The 15,102-nt window shown below is 36.9% G+C and overlaps 1 protein-coding gene across 1 annotated transcript in view; it reads left to right on the top strand.

The window, feature by feature from the left end:
• UFSP2 (UFM1 specific peptidase 2) overlaps positions 1-15,102 on the top strand; it is a 29,701-nt gene that overhangs the window by 3,686 nt on the left and 10,913 nt on the right. The window contains exons 2-8 of the mRNA XM_007948372.2: positions 2,796-2,979; positions 3,061-3,127; positions 5,819-5,976; positions 6,373-6,565; positions 11,817-11,963; positions 13,998-14,162; positions 14,369-14,493. Of these exons, the coding sequence (XP_007946563.2) occupies positions 2,796-2,979; positions 3,061-3,127; positions 5,819-5,976; positions 6,373-6,565; positions 11,817-11,963; positions 13,998-14,162; positions 14,369-14,493 (1,039 nt within the window). The remainder of the gene's footprint in view (positions 1-2,795; positions 2,980-3,060; positions 3,128-5,818; positions 5,977-6,372; positions 6,566-11,816; positions 11,964-13,997; positions 14,163-14,368; positions 14,494-15,102) is intronic.

Below are 15,102 nucleotides of genomic sequence, written 5' to 3'. Positions count from 1 at the left end.
TTCTGAGGCAGTATCACTATGGAAGTAGATTGCCCCATCTTCCTTCCGAGGAGTGGCTGGTGGGTTTGAACCGCCAGCCTTCTGATTAGCAGTCAGATGCCTTAGGCACTATGCTACCAGAGCTCCCCATCCCTCCATACTTAAAAAAAAAAAAAAAAAGTGATTATTATCTTGGCCCACATTCAAATTCCCACCCCCCAGACAAGTTAAAGTCAATCTCTGGGAGAGACAATTAGCCATCAGTATGCTTTCTAGGTGATTCTAATGTGCCATCAAGATTAGTTTCCATCAGGTCAATTCTGGCCCATGGTGACCCCATGTGTGTCGTAGAACTGTGCTCCATAAGGTTTCAGTGGCTGGTACTCTGGAAGTAGATTGCTACATGTTTCTTCCTAAGTGCCTCTTGGTAGACATGAACACCCCGTCTTTCAGTTAGCAGCTGAGCCCTTACATGTTTGCATCACTCAGGGATTTCAAGAAACATTTTACAAGGACTAAATGAAACTCATTTTTTTCAGGCTTATCTTATCGGTAAAATATAGTTTTTCCCCGAAATGTCACTTATATGGAAAGAGCCTTGCATTTCACAATTTGAGATAAGTTGAAAAGTACTTTACTATAAACCTTCTCCAGAGTATAAATAATTCATAAAGCAATATATGTAATCAGGTTATTTGAAACATAACCAAGGTCTGCATGTATTTTTTACCTAGTAATTAATGTATTTGAACATGTCTTTTGCCTTGACTGTATTCTTTCTCGTATCTCAAACTTTCAACACTCAATGAAAGGAATCATTAATGAGAAAATACGGAGCAAGGTAGTTTTATTTTGAAGATTTCACAGTTTTTTTAAGATAACTTTGCCTTGTAGTCCTTCAGGAGTAAACAAGCTAATCCAAGTATCATGTTTGTCTTTTGTAGTATAACTGAAAATCATTAAATTCTGCTTTCTGAAATGCATCAAAATATTTTGAAATCTGATTTGTTAAAAGTCATATTTCTCTACCATAATCCTAAAGCCCTAAGGGATTTATTTATTAAGATACCAAAGAGATGGTTAAGTAATTTGACTATAGAATTAAGTAGACTTAAGATTTAAGATTAAGGCAAATATTTAAATGTTATCTTACTCTTCTCTGAATATATTTTGTGGTATACTTTGTAATGATGAAAACCTTGTACTTATTCACAGAATTCTATTAAAAAAGAAAGCACTGAAAGTGAAACCAAATTCAAGCAAATGTCCTTACTGTGTATCAGGTAGATGACATAGGCACACAAGGAAAAAAACTACTTTGACTTTAGAATTCTGTACTTTGATTATACATTCAGTTAGATATATTCCAAAGAGAAAAAGAACGACAAAGAAATTTAAATTTCACTCAATAGCTTCTTGCTGGAAATACTAGATGCTTTGAAAGTAATTGTAATCCTCATAAAATGCTAGTGGGAATGTAAAATGGTCTGGCTGCTTTGGAAAACAGTTTGGCAGTTCCTCAGAAAGTTAAACAGAATATCCTATGACCCAGCAATTTTACTCTTAGACATATACCCAAGAGAACTGAAAACATATATCTACTCAAAAACTTGTGCGCAAATGTTTATGGCAGCATTACTCACTATAGTCACAAAGTGGAAACAATCCAACTGTGCATCACCTGATGAATGGATACACAAAATGTGTGATAGCCATACAGTGGAATATTACTCAACCATAAAAAGGAATGAAGTGTTAAATTCATACTACAACATGAATGAACCTAGAAAACATGCTGAGTGAAAGAAATTAGACAAAGCGACATATCGTATAATTCCATTTATATAGATGTCAAGAATAGGCAGATACATAGAGGCAGAAAGTAGATTAGTGATTGCCAGGGGCTGGAAGAATAGTTGGAAAATGACTGCTAATAAGTGTGAGGTTTCTTTTGAGGTGATGCAAATGTTCTGGAATTAGAATAGTGCTAATTGTTGCACAACTTCGAATATACTGAAAGCCACTACATTGTACACTTTAAGTGTTGTGGTAATTAAGTTTGTGTGTCAACTTGGCTGGGCCAGGTTGAGTGGCTGGACAGTGGTGGTAGTTATTCCCCATGATGAGACTGGTAATCAACTCCATGCAGGATCTTCTGTGAGCAGCTGAGTAGCTGCCTTAGGGATGTGCTCTGCTTCCTGTATATAAGGAGAAGCCTTGGGGAATGGTCGCTAGCTTATGGCATGCTTGAACCCTGCATGTAGCCATGTCGTTCAGCAGCCTGCCATGCTCTGCTGACCTTGGGACTTACAATGGACTTGAATTAATGGCCTGCCATGTGGTTTGGTCACATCAGGACTGTGTCTTTTTACTTGTCAACCTTGGGCTCGTCAGCCTCAGCAGCCAGCAGCTGTCTGAGTGAAGAAAAGTCTCTAGCTCCAGTGGGCTGGGAGCAGGAGGCAGAGCTGAAGCCCATGGTTGAGGGGCTTTCACCCAGCCTGTGGAGCCTGGCACTTTGAACTAGGACTTAAAGCCTCCGAACTGTAAGAAAACAAACTCCTTTTTGTTAAAGCATCCCATTTGTGCTATATTTCTGTCAGAGCGGTACTAGGTAACCAGAACAATTGTGAATTTTATGGTTTGTGAATTATATTTCTGTTTTTTAAAATGATAGGCAAAAAATTTAAGTATTGAATCTGAGGAATGGCTATTTAGAAGTCAGTGTTACTGTTTTCTACTTTGTATGTTTAAAAACTTTTATGTTGAAAAGTTAAAAAGATTTCTTAATCAATTCTACTTATATTCTTTTAATTTAGAAATTTTTATCAAGAAAGCATTAAAACATGTGTTGAGTGACCTGACAACCAAGCTTTCTTCAAATGCACTTGTGTTCAGAATTTGCCACAGTTCAGTATATATATGGCCTAACAGTGACATAAACACCATTCCTGGAGAACTGACTGATAGTTCTGCATGTAGGACCATAATGCACTTTATTCAGTGAGTATGTTTGAAGATTGTTAGAAGTGTTTTCAAAACATCATTTCATATTATAAACCTTTTTTGTATATTAAAAATTAGAGCTGAACAGGAAGAAGATACAAAACGAAAATTCATGAGAAAGAAAGAGAAAAAATTACCAGATATGGTAAGCCAATTTCCTGTGTTCTCTACTGATAAAAATTTTAAATCCTTGAATTCGGAGTTGGATGAGTTCTTAGAGATTATTTAATGTAACCATTAGTAATGTTTTTACTGATCAGAAGACTGAGGTCCAGAAGGATTAAATGATTTGCCAATGATTATATCTCTATTTTACATATTTAAACTTTTGTCCCATTAAAATGCGTATCTTGAAAATTTTTTTTGGATGTTTTCTTTGCTGCCACAAAAATAAAACATTTTTTTTTTTTTTTTTTTTTTTTTTGGAATAATTTAGTTAGATAGTACACTTATATATTCAGAAATAAATCATTTAGAAATAAAAATAAACCGTTCTGAAATGTAATAAAGTAGCATTGTGTTATGTAAGATCATAAATAATGGTTTGGATGTTTTCTTTGCTGCCACAAAAATAAAACATTTCTTATTTTTTTTTTTTTTTTTTTGGAATAATTTAGTTAGATAGTACACTTATATATTCAGAAATAAATCATTTAGAAATAAAAATAAACCGTTCTGAAATGTAATAAAGTAGCATTGTGTTATGTAAGATCATAAATAATGGTTTATTCACACTTTTCTTAATTCTGCTGATTTTTGAACCAGTATTCCTGTGGCATAGTGCCTACAGCATTTGACTGCTAACCAGAAGGCTGGCAGTTTAAACCCACCACCACTCCTCGGAAGGAAGGTTAGGCAATCTACATCGTAGTGATACCACCTTGGAAATCCAAGGAGAGGTTGCTGTGAGTCGGATCTGACTCGACAGCAGTGAGTTTGTTTTTTGGGTTTTTTTGGGGGAATTTGCCATGTGCCAAGAACTTTGACAGATGTTGGAGATAAAAAATGGAGATATTTCCTGAAAGCAGGATATTAGATGATGTTAATACAACTATGTTGTTTTTTCCAGGCTTATAAATGAAATTGAATGAGATTGGAGAGGTAGACAATGGCCATTTCATGAAAGGCCTAAACTCAACCAACAGCTATGAGAATAGAAGCAATGGATATAAGAGATATTTAGGGGATACAATGAATGGACTGTACTTGGAGACTTAATTTTATATGTGATGATAGTTTCTTGCTTGGGCAAAGATAGAAAGTTAGGGAGATGAGAGATCAGTTTGGGACACATTGTATTTGAGAAACCAGGAGATACCCAAATGAGTTGTTAAATTTGCAAGTGTGGAATATATGAAAACATTGTGGGCTGGAGATAATGACTTAAAAATTACAGTAGTTGAAGCTTGACATTTCTGGAAGACAGACGAGTTATTTTAGGGAGTATCCTTCAATTGTTGTTTATTTTATTTTTCCTCATGATTAGATTCAAGTCAGGCATTGTTGGCAGGAATACCACAAAAGTGATGAAGTCATCTTCTCCTTAGCACAGCATACTAAGAGGCATATGCTGTCAGTTTGTCCCTTTTATTGGTGATGCTAACTTTAATAACATAGTTAAGGTGATGGCCACAAGTTTTCTTCATAGTAAAGGTATATATTTTTTCCCTTATAATGAATAAGTATCCTGTGAGAACATACTTTTAAGACTATGAATAAATCTTATTCCTTGTCTAATTTTTACCCATTAGTTTTAGCATCCATTGATAATTTTTACCAGAATCTAGTATTAATCTGATGGCTACAAAGTAGTTTTCCTACATCTCATTTCCTGCTACATTTATTAGATGACATTATACTGTGGGAAAGAGCTTTTTCTTTTTCCTCTTTACTTATTTATTATCTGCATGGAAGTATAGATTCTTATTTTATGTAATGGGTTGTAATCTATTACTATCATTATTTATTTTGATGCTCTCATTTTCCAAGATTTAGCCAATGGAAACTTCTTCAAGCTGGCTCTGGTGTTCTTTTGACATTGTCTTTTTGAATACTTCCTTACACAAGATGCTCCAGGCTCAGCATGTATTTTCCCTCTTTTACTTCAGGAATCAGCCATGGAATGTTTAGACACACACACACACACACACACACTATACACGCCCACATACATACCGTACATAAATATACACATACATAATACATATATTCACATTTATCTTTGTGAATCATATTGATACCTCCAATCCCAGTTCAACCCCACAGATTTCCTTACCTTTCTGAATGAGAAACCTGGCTCCCAGTAATCTCAATATTTTGCTAAATTTGTTCATGGCTGCAGTACATAGGCTGTATTGTTGATTCATACCACCATAAAAATCAAGCCTACTAAGTAGAGTTCACAGTTTGTTTATAGTTCTTTATGTCTTTAGACCAGGGGTAGGTAGTCAAATTATTATGTTTAAAAGTTCCTTGATGTACTTTTCCCTCCCTCCCCGCCCTTGGTGTATGGTCATTTTATGTTGTTCATTTAATTTTTTTTTTTAATTCCAAGCCTATACAAAAGTAGAGAGAATAGTATAATGAATCCTGGTATACCTATACCTTGCTTCAACATTTATTGACATGTGGCAAGTCTTACTTCATCTTAATTCCCTGTTGACTTTCCCCTTTCCCGAGATTACTTTGAAGCAGAAATAATTTTTAAGATAAGATTTCTGCACTTAAACCATTTACAATACAGATTTTATGTTGTCCTTTAAAAGTTCTTGTACACCTACCCTTTATATTTAATGTTCATTGTACTACAAGTTGACTGTTCCTTTTATCTGTACAGCATCAGATAGTAAATATAGATCTTATGCTGGAAATGTCAACCCCTCTGAATGCTGTAACCCCCATCATTGAAAGAGAAAGTGGAGGACACCACTATGTTAATATGACTTTACCGGTTGATGCAGTTGTATCTGTTGCTCCAGAAGAAACATGGGGAAAGTAAGTATTTTATAGTACTACTGCCACATTTAAATGAGGACCCTCCCCCAAAGTATTCCCAGAACACTTTTAAATATCATAGAAACATATCTGAGGTTGTTGCTGTGTTGTAGTTTTTACTATGTGTAACAACTTTTTCATTATTAAACTAAGAATCATCTAGCAAGTAAATGTTCATTTGGAAGAAGTAGGGTAGCATGCTAAAACCTACAGGGTTTTGCCTTTGTCCACTGAGAACAAATATACCATTTATTTTGCTTTGCATAATTCAGACTTTCTTTAATAAACTTGTCCAATCAAGTTTTTTACTATATCAGGGATCTGCTAGCTCTATACTTTCATCCATTGTAACCACTATAACTTTCATTAACGTGCTCGTTTATTTTCCCCTCACAGAGTTCGTAAACTTCTAGTGGATGCAATTCATAGTCAACTAACTGATATGGAAAAATGCATTTTGAAATATATGAAAGGAACTTCTATTGTGGTACCTGAACCATTGCACTTTTTATTACCAGGGGAAAAAAGTCTCATAACAATTTCATACCCATCAGGAATTCCAGATGGTCAGCTGCAGGCCTATAGAAAGGTATAAAACCAATCATTTATTCTTAGAAAAAGGACAGTGACCATTATTCATTTTGTATTTAATTATACATTTCTAATAAGTAGAGATTATGTTGTGATTCATTTAAAAAGTATGGAAGCAGATTATTAGTTTTACGCATTAGATTATTTAATTTCTCTTCCCATGGAATTTCTTCAAGAATGATTTATGAAAAAAAATGTACTAAACTCATTGTTTCACCATAGCAAAAAGCTTGGGTGTGGCTCTATATTAAGGCCAGGCTGAGGTAGATGGGCCTGGGGCTAGAGCTGCTTTTCACGTAGGGGCAGTTCTGTATTAAGGCCAGGACCTAAGGTAGGCAGGCCCGAGGCTTGGAGCCTGCTTTTTGCTTAGGTATGGCTCTTTATTAGTGGCGGGGCCTGAGGCAGGTGGGCCCAGAGCTTGGAGGCTGCTTTTAGCTTGGGGTCGGCTCTATTTTAAGGGTGGAGCCTGAGATCAGTGGGCCCTGGGCTGGAAGCTGCTTTTCGCTTGGAAAAAAAAAAAAAAATGCAGCCACTGCCATGGAGTCAGATCCAACTCATAGCAACCCCTCCTTGGGTTTCAGAGGTAATATCACTATGGAAGTAGATTGCTCAACCTTCCTTCCGAGGAGTGGCTGGTGGGTTTGAACCACCAGCCTTCTGGTTAGTAGTCAAATGCCTTAGGCATTATGCCACCAGAGCTTGGGGGCAGATCTTTATTAAGGCGAGGACCTGAGGTAGGTAGGCCCAGGGCTTGGAGGCTGCTTTTCACTTGGGGCAGCTCTATTTTAAGGCCTGTGCTTGAGGTAGGTGGGCCTGGGGCTGGGGGCTACTTTTTGCTTGGGTATGGCTCTATATTAAGGCCAGGACCCAAGGTAGGCAGGTGTAGAGGGGTTAGGAACAACTAAGGGAAAAGAATTTCAGTTTGTCATCCTGTGGTGGCTTTCATGTTGCTGTGAGGCTGGAGGCTGTGCCACATGTTGCAAAATGCCAGCAGGGTTACCCATGGTGGGAAGGTTTCAACAGAGCTTCTGGGCTAAGACGGACTTAGAAGAAGGAAGAAGCCATCCACTTCTCAAACAATTGGCCAGTGAAAATCTTATGAATAGCAGTGAAACACTGTTTGATATATTACTAGGAAACTTCATGAATAGCCCTGAAACATTGTCTGCTGTAGTGTTGAAGATGAGCCTCTCAGGTTGGAAGGCACTAAAAATTTGACTGGGGAAGAGCTGACTCCTCAGAATAGAGATGACCTTAATGATATGGATAGACTAAAGCTTTCAAGACCTCCATTGGCTAATGTGGCATGACTAAAATGAGTAGAAGCAGATGCAAACATCCATTAATACTTGGAACATGGAATGTACAAAGTATGAAGCTAGGAAAATTGAAAGTTGTCAAAAATGAAATGGAATGCATAAAGATCAATATCCTAGGTATTGATGAGCTGAAATAGACTGGCTTTGGCCATTTTGAATCAAACAGCCATATGATCTACTATGCCAGGAATGACAAGAAGGAATGGTGTAGCATTCATCATCACAAAGATTGTTTTAAGATCCGTCCTGAAATATAGTGCTGTCAGTGATAGGATAATACCATATGCCTACAAGGAGGACCAGTTAATACTACTAATACTCAAATTTACACACCAACCACCAAAGCCAAAGATGAGGAAATTGAAGATTTTTACCAAATTCTGCAGTCTGAAATTGACCAAACATGCAATCAAGATGTGTTGATTATCACTGGTGACTGGAATGCAAAAGTTGGTAACAAAGAAGAGGTACCAGTAATTGGAAAATATGGACTTGGCGATAGAAATAATGCTGGAGATCACATGATACAATTTTGCAAGACCAATGACTTATTCATTGCCAATACCTTTTTTCAACAACATAAGCGATGACTGTGCATATGGACTTCACCAGATGGAATACACAGGAATCAGATTGACTACATCTGTGTGGCAAGAGGCAATGGAGAAGTTCATTATCTTAAGCCAAAATAAGGCCAAGAGCTGATTGTGGAACAGACCATCAACTGCTCATAAGCATGTTCAAGTTGAAGTTGAAGACAATTAAAACAAGTCCACAAGAGCCAAAATATGACCTTGATAATATCCCTCTTGAATTTAGAGACCATGTAAAGAACAGATTTCATGCATTGAATACTAATGACCAAAAACCAGAGGAATTGTGGGATGACATCAAGAACATCATCCATGAAGAAAGCAAGAGGTCATTTAAAAAGATAAGAAAGGAAGAAAAGACCAAAATGGATATCAGAAGAGATTCTGAAACTTGCCCTTGAGCAGAGAGTAGCTAAAGCAAATGGAAGAAATTACTAAATAAAATAGCTGAACAGAAAAGTTCAAAAAGCAGCTCAAGCAAAGCCAATTATAATGAAATGTGCAAAGACCTGGAGTTAGAAAACCAAAAAGGAAGAACATGCTCAGCATTTCTCCAGCTGAAAGAATTGAGGAAAAAATTCAAGCCTTGAATTGCAATATTGAAAGATTCTGTGAGCAAAATATTGAATGATGCAGGAAGCATCAAAAGAAGATGGAAGGAATACACAGAGTCACTGTACCAAAAAGAACTGGTCGATGTTCATCCATTTCAGGAGGTGGCATATGATCAAGAACCAATGGTATTGAAGGAAGAAGTCGAAGTTGCACTGAAGGAATTGGTGAAGAACAAGGCTCCGGGAATTGACAGAATACCCACTGAGATATTTCAGCAAACAGATGCCCCACTGGAAGCACTCACTTGGTTATGCCAACAGATTTGGAAGACAATTACCTGGCCAACTGACTGGAAGAGATCCATATTTGTACTCATTCCAAAGAAAGGTGATCCCACAGAATGTGGAAATTATTGAATAATTTCATTAATATCATATGCAAGTAAAATCCTACTGAAGATAATTCAAAAACAGTTGCAGCAGTATATTGACAGAGAGCTTTCAGAAATGCAAGCTGGATTCAGAAGAGGACATGGAACAAGGGATATTATTGATGATGTCAGATGGATCTTAGCTGAAAGCAAAGAATACCAGAAAGATGTTTACTTATGTTTTATTGACTATCCAAAAGCATTCAATTGTATGGATCATAGCAAATTATGGATAACATTGAGAAGAATGGGAATTCCAGAACACTTGATTGTACTCATGAGGAACCTGTACATAGGTCAGGAAGCTGTCGTTCAAACAGAACAAGGGGATATTTCATGGTTCAGAATCAAGAAGGGAGTCCGTCAAGGTTGTATCCTTTCACCATACTTATTCAACTTGTATGCTGAGCAGGTAATCCAAGAAACTGGATTATATGAAGAAGAACGTGGCATCAGAATTGGAGGAAGACTTATGAACAACCTGCAATACACAGATGACACAACTTTGCTTGCTGAAAGTGAGGATGACTTGAAGCACTTACTGATGAAGATTAGAGACTACTGTCTGCAGTATCAATTACACCTCAATATAAGGAAAACAAAAATCCTCACAACTGGTCCAATAAACAGTTTCATGGTGGATGGAGAAAAGGTTGAGGTTGTCAAGGATTTCATATTACTTGTTTCTACAGTCAACATCAGTGGAAGCAGCAGTCAAGATATCAGACGACATTGCATTGGGCAAATCTTCTGCAAAAGACCTCTTTCAAGTGATGAAGAACAAAGATGTCTCCTTGAAGACTAAGGTGTGCCTAACCCAAGCCATGGTATTTTCAGTCACCTCTTATGTATGTGAGAGCTGGACAGTGAATAAGGAAAGTCGAAGAAGAGTTGACGCTTTTTGAGGCATGATGTTGGAGAAGAATGCTAAGAGGATCACGGTCTGCTAAAAGGACTAACAAATGTGTCCTGGAAGAAGTGCAGCTGGAATGCTCCTTGGAAATGAAAATGGCCAGACTTCATCTCATCTACTTTGGTCATGTTGTCAGAAGGAACCATTCCCTGGACAGGGATATTATGCTTGGTAAAGTGGAGGGTCAGCAAAGAAGGGGAAGGCCCTCATCCAGATGGAGAGACAGAGTGACTGCAACCATGGGCTGTGGTATAGCAAGGATTGTGAGGCTGACACAGGACCGGGCAGTGTTTCATTATGCTGTGCATAGGGTCACTATGAGTCAGAGACGACTCGATGGCACCTAACAACAACAGCAAACATTATGTTGCATTTTAATTCCATATGCTCAATATATTTCATATGTTCTTTGAAATCTTCTTGTAATGAAATATAGAAATGAAAAGATGCTTAGATGCTTAGATGCCTGGAGCAACTGATGAGTATTATCACATTGCTTTTCCCTTCCATTACTTCTAGATTTGTGAAAAAGACAAGATTATGGTTAGGGAAGGAAGATTAGTATTTACAGTCATTCTGTTTAGAATTTTGGTGTTTCACTAGAGGAATTTTGTAGAAAATAAGGTCAGCATTCAAAGAAATTAAAAAATTTGTTGGCAGAATGACTAGTTGGGGGGTACATGATTTTGATATGTGGCCTTCCTTGCCTGGCACCCATCAGATTAGACAACAGAATGTCTTCCTAATTTTGTCCCTAAGTAGAGGTGTAATAACTTTAATCTTCTAAGCCTCTTTGGAAGCGCTACATGAATTAATTTGCAGAGACGATAGCTACGTGAATTGATGAACCTATTCAAACCACTAGAGTACATAAGAGATATAACAAAGAAACTGGCAGACTTTTAGAAGTAGAATATTTTTGTACAGTTTGGAAAATATGACATTTTAAACATATATGTGTATTTTTATTTTCATGCCATAGTGGTTGGTTTTCTACCAGTAACTTCTACTTTGAAATTTCATTACTGTCCTTTAGCTTTGTAGAACATTGTAAACATGAATTTTCAAAATACTGTAATTTACTTATCTACAAGGCACTTCAGAATCAGTCTTTCATCTGAATGTATTTGGACAGACTGTGTTAGAATAATAATTTAAAATTATCCCCATTCTTTCTAACAAATAATTTCCATTTCACTGTATTCCTTTCCAGTTTCTATTCATGTACATATATAAGCAAAAATAAATCTTGTTTGGTTTTAGTTTAAAATCCTCTTTGACCTTACTGAATTAAATCATAGATGTGTTTGAAAACTCTTGTAACCCATATATAGTTAATTTTCTATGTTTCATATTTTCTTTGAGTTTATTTATTGACTAGGAATCTAAAACATTACCTTGTTTTCTGTTCTTTCTTACTGATTCTGATTTCATTTTAGGAGTTACATGATCTCTTCAATCTGCCTTATGACAGACCTTACTTCAAAAGATCTAATGCTTATCACTTTCCAGATGAGCCATACAAAGATGGTTACATTAGAAATCCACATATTTTTCTTAATCCACCTAACATAGAGTCTTGTATGGTGAGTTTAACAAATGACTTAGGGGAGTCAGTTTATCATTAATGTCATTAATTGTTTTTTTTTATTGGTATCCAATGGACGTTTTCAGGATTAATTCATAATATATGTCATCCCTAAAACCCAAGGTGGTTTGATGGAGGGTGAGGGTAGGGTTGGTTTTTAAGGATGCACTATGAGTCGGGGCCGACTCTATGGCACATAACAACAACAACAACAACAACAGGCCAGTAAGAAAGATGAGATCTCATAGGTATCCAAGGATAGAAATACTAATGTAGCTAGGCCTCTTAGAAACCAAGCAGCCCTTGGTCTGGCAGCTGTCTCAGTCTCTCTCAGGTGCTACATGGACCCCTGGTGGCATTTCTGCTTTTAGTCCTTACTGACCTTTAACTTCCTTTTACTTCTCCTGGCCTTTTCCAGTCTCATACCTTCTGTTTCCTCATTTTACAGCTTATATATAACTTTCTTCTACTCTTCCTCATAGTTGCTCATTATATGCATCATTTCAACACAATTTCTTGCTCTTTCCTGGTTTACTCTGCATCTCTCAATTCACATTCTCAAGGGAGAGAAATGTGATAGGCCATCTTCTCATGGCAGGTCTTGGTTGTGGCCAAATCACTGTATTCTCTGCCTCCAGTCACATTAACCTCCATTGTTCTCTCTGTGTGACATCTCCCTCTGCCTCTCTCTTTAAGGATAGATGTGATTGCATCTAAGGCCCACCTTGATAATCCAAGATAATCTCCCAGTTTTAAAATCATTAATGTAATCACATATGCAAATAAGGTACTATTCACAGATTCCAAAATTTGAGACATGGGTATCTTTTTGGGGCCATTTTTAGATGACTAGAATTCTGTTGTAAATTTTCTGTCTGTGCTTGAAAGGAATTATATATATTCTAATTGTTGTGTAAAGGTTCTATATTCATCCATGACTCATTTTCCCTAATCTTTTTTAAAATAATTGTAAAACCAGTTCATTACATACACATAAAAGACATGTTTTCTTAATATTACAATAAAAAATTTATGTGATACTTTTTTATGGGTCATTAACATACCTGGGTCATAATCAATGGTAGGTTAACAAAATTGCAGAAGCATTCTTCACATATCCCATTGTATGGTGGTGGTGTTTGTTGCCATCAAGTCAGCCCCCAACTCACGGTGTCCCCATGTACAACACAATGAAATGCTGCTCAGTTCTGTGCCATGATAGGTTGCAAATCGACCCATTTTCACTGGCTGATTTTCAGAAGTAGGTCACAAGGCCTTTGTGCCATTCTGTAGACCCTTAATTTATTTGTTTGTTCATTCCTTCATTTACTCATCACTCATTCAACATTTATTCATTGTCACCTGTGTGCTGGGCCCTGTTACAGAAACCTGGGCCCAGAAATGAGGAAGTACATGCCCTCATTGAGCTCACATACTTTTGTAAGTAGGCAGATATTTTAAAAATAATAAAGTAATGTGGCAGGTAGTGATAAGTGCTTTAAAAAATAATAAAACAGAATAGAGAGGAGACCCCAGCAGTAGGTGGTGAGGGAGTTACACCATTTTCAGATTGGATGGTCAGAGAAGGCCTCTAACATTTGAACAGATAGTTGAGTGAAATAAACATACAAGCTGTAAAATTATCTGGAAAAAGAGTGCTTCAGGCATAGAGAACTAACTCTAAGTCTCTGAGATTAGATGACTCTGGCATATCTGAACCTAAAGCAGAATAAGCAACAAGGAAGATTAGTAGGAGATGAAGTTAAGAGAGGTGGTCAGAAGACAAGTCTTACCAGGTAAAGGCTTTGGACCTTAAATAAAAATAAATAAATACATAAAAGGAGGTACAATGTTAAACCATAGTTCTGTGAAGGCATTTTTATAAGGAACTAAAGTAATAATACTCGACGGCACATAACAACAACAAAAGTAATAGTTTGGTGCTGAGAATGGTAAGCATGACTTAGGCATATATAGAATATGTTCATCTAGCATAAGTTAATATTTTACTATATTTCTTCTTTTTATACAGATTTATGTCGTCCAGGGCATATATGGTTATCACCATTATATGCAGGACCGGATAGATGACAATGGCTGGGGCTGTGCTTATCGATCTCTGCAGACTATCTGCTCTTGGTTCAGACATCAGGGATACACAGAGAGGTCCATTCCAACACACAGAGAAATTCAGCAGGTATAGAACCCTCCACTTTAAATTATAACCAGTTGTACATTTCATTAGCCTTTAATATATCAATAATAATTATTATTTCATGGTACAGACTTATTTCTATTTTGAAGGAAAAAAGTATACTGGTAATAAGGGGAAATGCCCTAAATGTAATTTTTAATAGCTGTCTTGTGTATGGATTTCTTTTTTCTATTTTTAAATTCATAAAGGCTCTAGTTGATGCCGGTGACAAACCAGCAACATTTGTTGGATCAAGGCAGTGGATTGGATCTATTGAGGTACAGCTGGTACTAAACCAATTGATTGATATAACTTCAAAAATCCTGTTTGTCAGGTAAGAACATTTTAAGAAGTTAGATAAAGAATTGCAGGGTGAAATTTGTAATTTTATTTAAATAATACACCCTCTCCTTACTAAATTAACATGGTTAGGTTCCAAAGACCAAGTTGTTATAGGAAATCAGCATTATGCAAAAATGGAAGATAACCACACCAGATCACAGCATGGAAGATGACTTCATCATTATATAACTGCCAGATTATATCATTACCAAAAAAAAAACCAAACTCACTACTTTCACATCGGATCCGACTCATAATGACACCTCCTTGGGTTTGCAAGGCGGTATCACTACGGAAGTAGATTGCCCAATCTTCCTTCTGAGAAGTAGCTGATAGGTTTGAACCGCCAGCCTACTAGTTAGCAGTCAGATGCCTTAGGCACTATGCCATGAGAGCTCCTACATCATTACATAACTACCAAACCAAAACCAAACTCGCTGCCGTCAAGTCGGATCTGACTCATAACGACCCCTTCTTGGGTTTCTGAGGCAGTATCACTATGGATTTAAGCATAGGCACTGAAACAAGGTGGGCTTGTGCTTACTCACTGATCTGCACTGAACACGTTCCCTTGTTACCCTACCGAGAGGGACCAGGTCTT

This window comes from Orycteropus afer, unplaced genomic scaffold, assembly GCF_000298275.1.
Source record: "Orycteropus afer afer isolate SDZICR_OR568_19922 unplaced genomic scaffold, OryAfe1.0 scaffold00215, whole genome shotgun sequence".
Classification (NCBI taxonomy): Eukaryota; Metazoa; Chordata; class Mammalia; order Tubulidentata; family Orycteropodidae; genus Orycteropus; species Orycteropus afer.
This window is presented reverse-complemented; position numbering and strand designations above follow the sequence as displayed.